This window comes from Coregonus lavaretus (assembly GCF_964263955.1).
Source record: "Coregonus lavaretus genome assembly, chromosome: 1".
Taxonomy (NCBI): Eukaryota; Metazoa; Chordata; class Actinopteri; order Salmoniformes; family Salmonidae; genus Coregonus; species Coregonus lavaretus.
Genome location: NC_139988.1, coordinates 47,394,418 through 47,404,513, shown reverse-complemented (window position 1 = coordinate 47,404,513; position 10,096 = coordinate 47,394,418). Strand labels below are relative to the sequence as shown.

At 42.8% G+C, this 10,096-nt stretch overlaps 1 protein-coding gene across 1 annotated transcript; it reads left to right on the top strand.

Moving 5' to 3' along the window:
* The first annotated feature begins 566 nt into the window (after window positions 1-566).
* On the top strand, window positions 567-8,984 carry LOC311127132 (protein FAM98A-like). Its single transcript, XM_084158896.1, has 8 exons — window positions 567-678; window positions 5,476-5,624; window positions 5,732-5,866; window positions 5,973-6,157; window positions 6,296-6,376; window positions 6,531-6,647; window positions 6,801-6,968; window positions 7,388-8,984. Exons 1-8 carry the CDS (start codon window positions 641-643, stop codon window positions 8,024-8,026), a joined length of 1,512 nt encoding a protein of 503 aa, XP_084015022.1. The 5' UTR covers window positions 567-640; the 3' UTR covers window positions 8,027-8,984.
* The last annotated feature ends 1,112 nt before the right edge of the window (window positions 8,985-10,096 follow it).

Genomic DNA, 10,096 nt, shown 5'->3' with positions numbered 1-10,096 from the left:
GCGTCAGTGATGGTTTTGAGATGTGACAGTACCAGGCGCTTTATGGTGAGCGCTACAGGTCTGTAGTCGTTCAGGAAGGACACCTTTTGTTTTTTCGGGACTGGAACAATGATGCAAGATTTTTAACAGGCAGGAACAGTGCATTATTCTAGTGACTGGTTGAATAGGCCTATGTCCGTGAAAACAGTGGAGCTGGTCAGCGCAGTGCTGGCTGGAGAGACCTTGTCTGGGCCGATACGACCATTTATAGCTAGAGTTATAACACAAATGGCAGAGGACAGCTTTCTCTATCTCTTTCAATGACTGTATCTGTAGGTTGCATGGTCCATGTTTTTATATCTATGCTGGCAGCCTGGCACCCTGTCTCCAGGATCCAAATATATATTTTGTACCTGTATGGGAAATTTATTCGGCTGTATTTTTTATTCGGTGCACGTCAAATGATTATAGCACGTCACTAATACTTGAAAATGTAAATCCTACTCGATGAGGCAATCTGCACAGGCATTGTATCGGCCAGCCCTATCGCTGGTAAGAGGTCAGGTTAGGACCCTAGCATGCCAACCCAGCACAAGTGTTGTACTTCAGTGAAATTTCAGCTTGTTGTTGTGGTTTAATCAATTGAAGATTAATCACTGAAATGGAAACAAATATTCGTGACTCAATGGAAGATCTGGGGTAGGTTTAACAATTTTTTCGATGAGAATAGTCTTTATTTAGTCTATCTGATTATGTTTTCGCTAGCCAGCTAACTTCGCTGTTAAGTTGACTGCCTGTCATCGTACGGCTGTCAACCAGAGACATTTGGCTGAGCAGTAAATTGTCATAAGATAACGATCCTACCGTTACGCTAGTTTACACTGAGCTGCACTGGGGTCGGAACTCAATCGTGGTTACATTAAGGGTGTTTTCACACTTGGTCCCTTTCAGACAATTTGTGAACTCAGTGCTGTTCACTGAATTTTTTGTGCAGTGTGAATACTCCAAAGGAACTCAGACCCCTCAAAAGAGCCACCGAAGTGAACCGAACTGAGACCATCTTAAGAGTTGGTCTGAGTTCGGTTCGCTTGAATTCCATGGTCCGTTCCTTTTTTTTTTTTTGCGCAATGTGAACACAAACATTACCCAGGTTCGCTTGTCATTATTCCCGCACTACATACTAGACCAGGGTTTCCCAAACACAGTCCTGCCCCCTTCACACTTTGGGTTTTGGGTTTTGCCCTAGCACCAGTGCTTGACTTGGGCAGGAGCTCACCGGAGCTGAATACCCTCAAATGTTCTACTGCTTGATCTCCTGCACCGCTTAAAGAATAGTATCTCAAAAGTATTCTGGAGCTCCTGCATCTAATTGTAAACATTACTGGCACCCAAAATGAGTACCGGCACCTATTTCAGTTCAAGTCAAACACTGCCTAACACTACACAACTGATTAAAATAATCAGAACTAGATGTAATCCCCTGTAGCTCAGTTGGTAGAGCATGGCGCTTGCAACGCCAGGGTTGTGGGTTAGTTTCCCACGGGGGGCCAGTATGAAAATGTATGCACTCACTAACTGTAAGTCGCTCTGGATAAGAGTGTCTGCTAAATGACTAAAATGTAATGATGAGTTGGTTATTTGAATCAGCTGTGTAGTGCCAAGAGCGGCCCAAGACCGAGTTTGGGACACCCTGCACTAGACTACTGCAACACCGTTTTCCCTGCCATAACCCCTCACATTGGTGCCACAAAAGAGAGATGATAATGTGCAGGTTCGTGGAAAAAATGTGTGCTGTTTTTGGATATTGATTAGCGGTTGTCAAAGATGCACAGCAATGCACAAATATGTGTGACGTTTTGTACTGACACAATGTTTCGATTATTTGTTTGCTATATGTGATCTAGAGGCTAAAAGAGCTTCATAAGCGGTTTATTCGATTGTGTGGTTTGAAAAGTGTAAGAAGACGACATATTTGGTGAGAATCACAACATAGGATACAAAATCAAGGCCCTTGCTATCAGGGATCCTTGGGACGTCCAAACTCTGATGTTACCCCATTGAAGTAGCCATTTAAAATGGTTAAGATTAGGGTAGGGGTTAAGGTTAGGATTTAGGGTAGGGATGTCCCATGATCCCGGATAGCACTAACCACAAAATCAATCATTATTTAATCTGCAGTATTCTTCTGCTAGTTATTCTATTACCAATAATATTTACATGTTAATATTATCTTCTGATTATAATTATTATGCCTTATCTTTTAACTAAATGCAATCTATTAGCTTCCAAAATGTAAGTAAGTCTATCTAGCTGTCCGATAACCAGTGTTGGGGAAGCTACTCTGAAAATATAGTTTACCAAGCTACCAATTACTTCACACTGGAAGAAGTTAAGCTACACTAAAGCTATCCTTAAGAAAAATATAGTTTACTTAACTAAAGTTACTTAAGAAAATAGTCAACTACATCCAAACTACTACGTGAAAAAGTATTATCTAAATCTGAAATGTCATAGACTACAAATTGCAAGAACAAATCACTCTGGAGTCAGATGTTAACAGAATGAGTATTTTAGCCTATTAAACACAAACTGTTTCATTTGAGATTTAGACTGGTCTGCCACCAAAAAAAGAAAGGAAATTCCTGCCAACTTATCCCATTTATCTTTTTTTTGCAAAAAAAAGTAGTGAGTAGTTCCAGTAGTTAGCTACACCACTACATGGGGGGGAAAAAGTTACTGTAAAATGTAGTTAAATTACTAGTTACACTACATGTAGTTTACTACTCCCCAACACAATCTGATGGAATGGCTTGTCCTGCACTTTGTAAAAACCCAGAGTGCATTGAGTGAATGTTGGAAAAAGTTATATATAACATAGCAATTTGAATGCAAAGAGCACTCTGACCACAAAATAGGTGAAGTGAACTGGCAAAATAGTTCAGTCCTCATTCAAAGGCAAGGGCAGTGTGAATACAATTACACAACGGGTGGTTCTAATCATGAATGCTGATTTGGTTAAAACCGCATTCCAGCCGGTGTCTATTCCACAAATTACCACCGGCTAAATCTACATTTTTACATTTTAGTCATTTAGCAGACACTCTTATCCAGAGCGACTTACAATTAGTGAGTGCATACATTTTTCATCTATGACGTTAAAATGACTATTTATTCTGTTCCATCTGACTGCGCAATCCACGGTCTCATCAGCCCAGCCAGGCAATTTATGAATTTGATCAACACTATAAAAAGCATCTAGACATTATCTCACGTTTCTTTTAGACTAACATTTAGTTTCAACAGTGAAGATTTGTATAAACCTTGATCTCTGTCTCTCCGACATTTGCAACATTGGTTCAATATTCAAATTCGATCTCCAGCTGTCCCATAGTAATGAACGTGTCGGGACGTGACAGTCAGGCAGCGTTTCTCAGCCAGTCGAAATCATGAATCAGCTGGCATAATTTTTATGGATATACAGTGCATTCGGAAAGTATTCAGACCCCTTGACTTTTTCTTCATTTTGTTACGTTACAGCCTTATTCGTTACAGCCTTATTCTTTTTTTTTTATCCCCGTCATCAATCTACACAAAATACCCCATAATGACAAAGCAAAAAAGCAAAAAGCTCCCGAGTGGCGCAGTGGTCTAAGGCACTGCATCTCAGTGCTTGAGGCATCACTACAGACCCCCTTGTTTGATTCCAGGCTGTATTACAACCGACCGTGATTGGGAGTCCCATAGGGCGGCGCACAATTGGCCCAGCGTCGTCCGGGTTTGGCCGGTGTAGGCCGTCATTGTAAATAAGAATTTGTTCCTAACTGACTTGCCTAGTTAAATAAAGGTAAAAAAAAAAAAGTGCAAATGTATAAAAAAACCCAACTGATATTACATTTACATAAGTATTCAGACCTTTTACTCAGTACTTTGAAGCACCTTTGACAGCGATTAGAGCCTCGAGTCATCTTCGGTATGCTTGGCACTCCTGTATTTGGGGAGTTTCTCCCATTTTTCTCTGCAGATCTTCTCAAGCTCTGTCAGGTAGGATGGGGAGCGTCGCTGCACAGCTATTTCCAGGTCTCTCCAGAGATGTTCGATCGGGTTCAAGTCCGGGCTCTGGCTGGGCCACTCAAGGACATTCAGAGACTTGTCCCGAAGACACTCATGCGTTGTCTTGGCTGCGTGCTGAGGGTCGTTGTCCTGTTGGAAGGTGAACCTTCGCCCCAGTCTGAGGTCCTGAGCAGGTTTTCATCAAGGATCTCGCTGTACTTTGCTCCGTTCATCTTTCCCTCAATCCTGACAAGTCTCCCAGTCCCTGCCGCTGAAAAACATCCCCACAGCATGATGCTGCCACCATCATGCTTCACCGTAGGGATGGTGGCAGGTTTCCTGCAGACGTGACGCTTGGCATTCAGGCCAAAGAGTTCAATCTTGGTTTCATCAGACCAGAGAATCTTGTTTCTCATCGTCTGAGAGTCCTTTAGGTGCCTTTTGGCAAACTCCAAGCGGCTGTCATGTACCTTTTACTGAGGAGTGGCTTCCGTCTGGCCACTCTACCATAAAGGCCTGATTGGTGGAGTGCTGCAGAGATTGTTGTCCTTCTGGAAGGTTCTCCCATTGTCCTTCTGGAAGGTTCTCCTATCTCCACAGAGGAACTCCAGAGCTCTGTCAGAGTGACCATCGGGTTCTTGGTCACCTCCCTGACCAAGGCCCTTCTCCCCCGATTGCTCAGTTTGGCCGGGCGGCCAGCTCAAGGAAGATTCTTGGTGCTTCCAAACTTCTTCAATTTTTGCTCTGACATGCACTGTCAACTGTGGGACCTTATATAGACAGGTGTGTGCCTTTCCAAATCATGTCCAATCAATTGAATTTACCACAGATGGACTCCAAGTTGTAGAAACATCTCAAGGATGATCAATGGAAACAGGATGCACCTAAGCTCAATTTTGAGTCTCATAGCAATACTATAGAATACTTATGTAAATAAGGTATTTCCGTTTTTTACATTTGCAAAAATTTCTAAAAACCTGTTTTCGCTTCGTCATTATGTGGTATTGTGTATAGATTGATGAGGATTTTAAAAAATGTAATCAATTTTAGAATAAGGCTGTAACGTAACGAACTGTGGAAAAGTCAAGGGGTCTGAATACTTTCCGAATGCACTGTATAAGTGGTGACAGCGTCACGACATATCTACTTTGGCTGAATGTATACCCTATCATGCCAACCGTTTGATGTTGCGATTCAGCGGGCACAATCAGAGGGCTGGCACCGCCTCAGTTTTATGAATATACACTGAAGCTGGAATATAGTAGATATGCCAGAAGGTCCCACTTATCTCATGTCTGGTTGCTATTCACAGTCAAATCAGTCCAGTAAGGGGACCTTGTCAATTGAAGCACACATGCAGCTTCTTTTGTTAAGGACTAGCTAGATAAACTGGTAAGTGTGGGTTTTAGTGAAAGTCTTATGAGGTTACTGTCAATGTTTTCTCAGGTACCAAGGCCCTCTGTTGGATGATGGACCACTGGAGGCTGCGGTGAGCGGGGGAGCACCAGCACCAGAGTTTACCAAGCTGTGTGCCTGGATCGTCTCAGAGCTCAAGCTCTACTGTCACCTGGAGGAGAATGTCCATGCCACCAACTGTGAGTCGGTTTTCATCTTAACCCATCTCAGTGTTTGTAAACTTAATTAAAAAATGTAATTGTAGTTCCCTGAGTTCTTGCACGAACTCTCCATCTACCCCACCCAGGTCCCAGTGAGGCAGAGGGGTTCCAGCTGGAGATGAGTGGTCTTCTTTCTGAGCTGGCATGTCCTTACAAGGTCCTCATCACAGGAGATGTTACCCAGAGGCTCCTCAACAAGACAAATTGCCTACTGCTCATCAGTATGTGAACAGCTTCTCTCTGTGTTGTCAGTTTCCCTATCATTTAACAAATTCATATTAAGACTGTATGATGATTGCCTCTTGAATGATATGTTCTCTCTCTCAGACTTTCTGATCTCGGAGCTGGAGGCCTCAAGGATGATCCAGGTCAACAAGCCTCAGAAGGCAGCCCAGGAGGCCAGGGGCAGTGTTGTCTTTATGGAGCTGAAGGGGATCTGTGTGTCCCTGGGCATGTCCAAACCCCCAGCCAACATCACCATGTTCCAGTTCTTCAGTGGGATCGAGAAGAAGGTCAGTCCATGTCACACCAGGCTATGGCAGAATGCTTTCTTGATTTCATGATAGGTCTGTGTCTTTTTGTTGGATGCAGCTCCACTTTAGCTAAGGTCTGTTTTTCCCCAACATTAATGTCTTTCCTTTTTTCCTCAGCTGAAAGAAGCTCTAACCAAAGTGCCATTAACTCATGTTGGGGGTCCTCTGATGAAGAAGGCACTTGGACCAGTTCACTTTGTATGACTCTTAAAAACAATAAAGATGTGCATAGCGGAATACATTTCCCACTTCAAACTAAAATATTTTTGGTTGAATATGTGTTTAGTTACAACAACAAACATTCTTAAGCGGCATACTATACTGTACATTGTACATATGATCTCTTTTACAGGACAAAATTGAAGCCATCAATCAAGCACTTGTGAATGAGTATGAAGTCCGAAGGAAGATGTTGTTGAAACGTCTTGACGTGACCGTTCAGTCCTTTGGTTGGTCGGACAAAGCTAAGGTGAGACCTCTGTACTGGGAAGATTGTTACAATTATTCAAAGTATAACTGGTTGTGGTTGTAGTTTGTTATTCATTTACAGCATTCACAAAAAATGTTTTTGATGTAAACAATTGAGTACTGTAAAGAATGATGTACTTCTATTGTTACACAGAAACATGCTGAAAAGCTGGCCAATGTATACCCACCTCTGCGTTCAACCCTAGCCACAAAGAGCAAAGTCTCTGTGGCTCACCTCTTTGCTGCACGAGAGGACCTCTCCAAGATTATGCGCACAAGTAGTGGCAGGATGAGGGAGCGCACTGCTTGTGCCATTAACAAGGTAGGGAGCAGATTTGTACTTAGCACTTGCTAACTGTTAACCTTTATCTCATTGTCACCTTGCGTGCTGCTGTCACATAGTTTTTTCATACTTCATGTCAAAAAAATATGAACATTATTTAGGCTACTTTGGCTGTGCTGTCAGAAATAGGGTTGCAAATGCAAAGCTACTGGTAATTTACCAAAGTTACCAGAATCTTCACTAATTTTGGTAATTAACAGAAAATCTATGGCAATCTGTTGTAACTTTGATAATTTTGACTAACTTTTAAAAAATGTATTCCTATTTTATATCTGTGTCCAAATTGTCCATGAGTTTCTTGTAGATAGACCTTATGTCAGAAAACACCCCTTGGCTTGTACACATTCTCTTGATGAACATGAACGATTGGTCTTCTTTTTTTGTTTCATGTTGAGCAGGTTCTGATGGGACGCGTGCCAGACAGAGGTGGGCGACCCACCGAGATCGAGGCGCCCCCACCAGAGATGCCCACCTGGCAGAAGAGGCAGGATGGCCCTCAGGGAGGTGGACGAGGAGGCGTCAGGGGGGGCTACGACCAGCACTCTCAGGGGGGCCGAGGGGGTTACGAGCGTGGAGGAGGGGGTTATGAAAGGGGCGGGAGGGGTGGAGGAGGGGGCGCCAGAGGGGGAAAAGTGCAGGGAGGCTGGTCGGACGGAGGAAGAGGTGGTGGTTACCAGGGCCATTACCAGGAAGGGGGTGGGGGGAGAGGAGGTTACGGGGCTGAAAACTATCAAGGGGGCTTTCAGGGCCCTGGTTACCCTGCAGGAGGGCATCAAGGCCGAGGAGGTGGTTACCAACACGACAACCACGATCAAGATGGTGGTCGCCACCAGGACAGGGGTGGTGGAGGGGGTCGTAGGGGAAGAGGTGATAGAGGAAGAGGTGATGGTAGGGGAAGAGGACAGGGGGGAGGCTGGGGAGGGCGAGGGGGTCATAATTTTAACCAAGGAGGACAGTTTGAACAGTTCTTCCAGCAGGGTGGCCAGCAGTACAATCAAGCAGGCTTTAGCCAGGGGAGCAGAAACTACACTAGTTGAAAACAGTGCAGGCCACTGAAGCAGAGGTCATGCAAGACTATTTTCCGATGTGAATGAAGTGAAAACGCCTTATTTTCTAAATGTGAATATGAATATACAGCATGGTTATTATAATTTCTTCCCTGAACAAAATAAGAAATGTGGAGTGACCAGTCTCCAACTGAAGAGAAGGTCCCAGTCATGCATGACATGAGAGCTCATACAAACCAGACTTTTTCAGAATCCCATGGCTATGTTACAAATGACTGTTCCCATGTGTTCTTTTACATACGTGAGTGCTTTTGTGTTTATGCTGTGTTTCACTATCTAAAGCCAATGGTTGCCATTGTTACACTAATTATCAAGCCTTATCTTGGAGATCATTTGAAAGTGCTGTAAAAAAAAATATTTGCCCCCTTTCTGATTTTCTCTATTTTTGATACTGAATGTTATCGGATCTTCAACCAAAACCTAATATTAGATCAAGGGAACCTGAGTTTACAAATAAATAAATAAAATGGACAGTTATTTTATTTATTAACAAAGTTTTGTAACCCAATTCCCCTGTGTGAAAAAGTAATTGCCCCCTTACTCAATAACTGGTTGTGCCACCTTTAGCTACAATGACTTGATCAGTCTCTCACGTTGCTGTGGAGGGATTTTGGCCCACTCTTGCATGCAGAACTGCTTTATCTCAGCGACATTTGTGGGCTTTCGAGCATGAACTGCTTGTTTCAAGTCCTGCCACAACATCTTAGTTGGGATTAGGTCTGGACTTTGACTAGGCCATTACAAAACTTAAAATGTGTTGCTTATTATTTTCATGTAGACTTGATTGTGTGTTTTGGATCATTGTCTTGCTGCATGACCCAGCTGCACTTCAGCTCATAGACGGATGGCCTGATATTCTCCTGTAGAATTCTCTGATTCATTGTTCCTTCTATTAAGGCAAATCATCCAGGTCCTGAGGCAGCAAAGCATCCCCAAACCATCACACTACCACCACCATGCTTGACCGTTGGTATGAGGTTCTTACATTCGAATGCAGTGTTTGGTTTTCACCAGACATAATGGAACTCATCTCGTCCAAAATGTTGACTCAAGTTTGCCAAAAATCACCTGGAAGCACCTGGATGATCATCAAGACTCTTGGAAGAATGTTTTATGGACAGATGGGTCAAAAGTATAACTTTTTGGACAATATGGGTCCCATTATGCCTGGCAAAAACCAAACACTGCATTCCACAGTAAGAACCTTATACCAACGGTCAAGCATGGTAGTGGTCATGGTAGTGGTCGTGTGATGTTTTGGGGATGCTTTGCTGCTCAGGACCTGGACGACTTGCCTTAATAGAAGGAACCATGAATTCTGCTCTGTATCAGAGAATTCTACAGGAGAATGTCAGGCCATTCGTCTGTGAGCGGAAGCTGAAGAGCAGCTGGGTCATGCAGCAAGACAATGATCCAAAACACACAATCAAGTCTACATGAAAATGGTTAAAAAGCAACACATTTGAAGTTTTGGAATGGCCTAGTCAAAGTCCAGACCTAATACCAATTGAGATGTTGTGGCAGGACTTGAAACGAGCAGTTCATGCTTGAAAACCCACAAATGTCGCTTAGTTAAAGCAGTTCTGCATGCAAGAGTGGGCCAAAATTCCTCCACAGCGATGTGAGAGACTGATCAAAAACTACAGGAAGCATTTGTTTGCAGTCATTGCAGCTAAAGGTGGCACAACCACTTATTGAGTGTAAGGGGGCAATTACTTTTTCACACAGGGGAATTTGGTGTTACATAATTTTGTTAATTAAATAAATTAAAAAATGTATTTTTTTTGTAAACTCAGGTTCCATTTATTTAATTAGGTTTTGGTTGAAGATCTGATAACATTAAGTAGCAACAATAGAGAAAATCAGAAAGGGGGAAAATACTTTTTCACAGCACTGTATATATCATATCTACATATTGTAAGCTGACAATTGTGGAAGTATTATAGACCATCCTTAGTTTTATTGAATTTGATTAATACTTGAAAAGAAAGCAGTGCTTTTTTGGTTTTGCACTTTGTTTACGCTAGCTTGTTATAACTA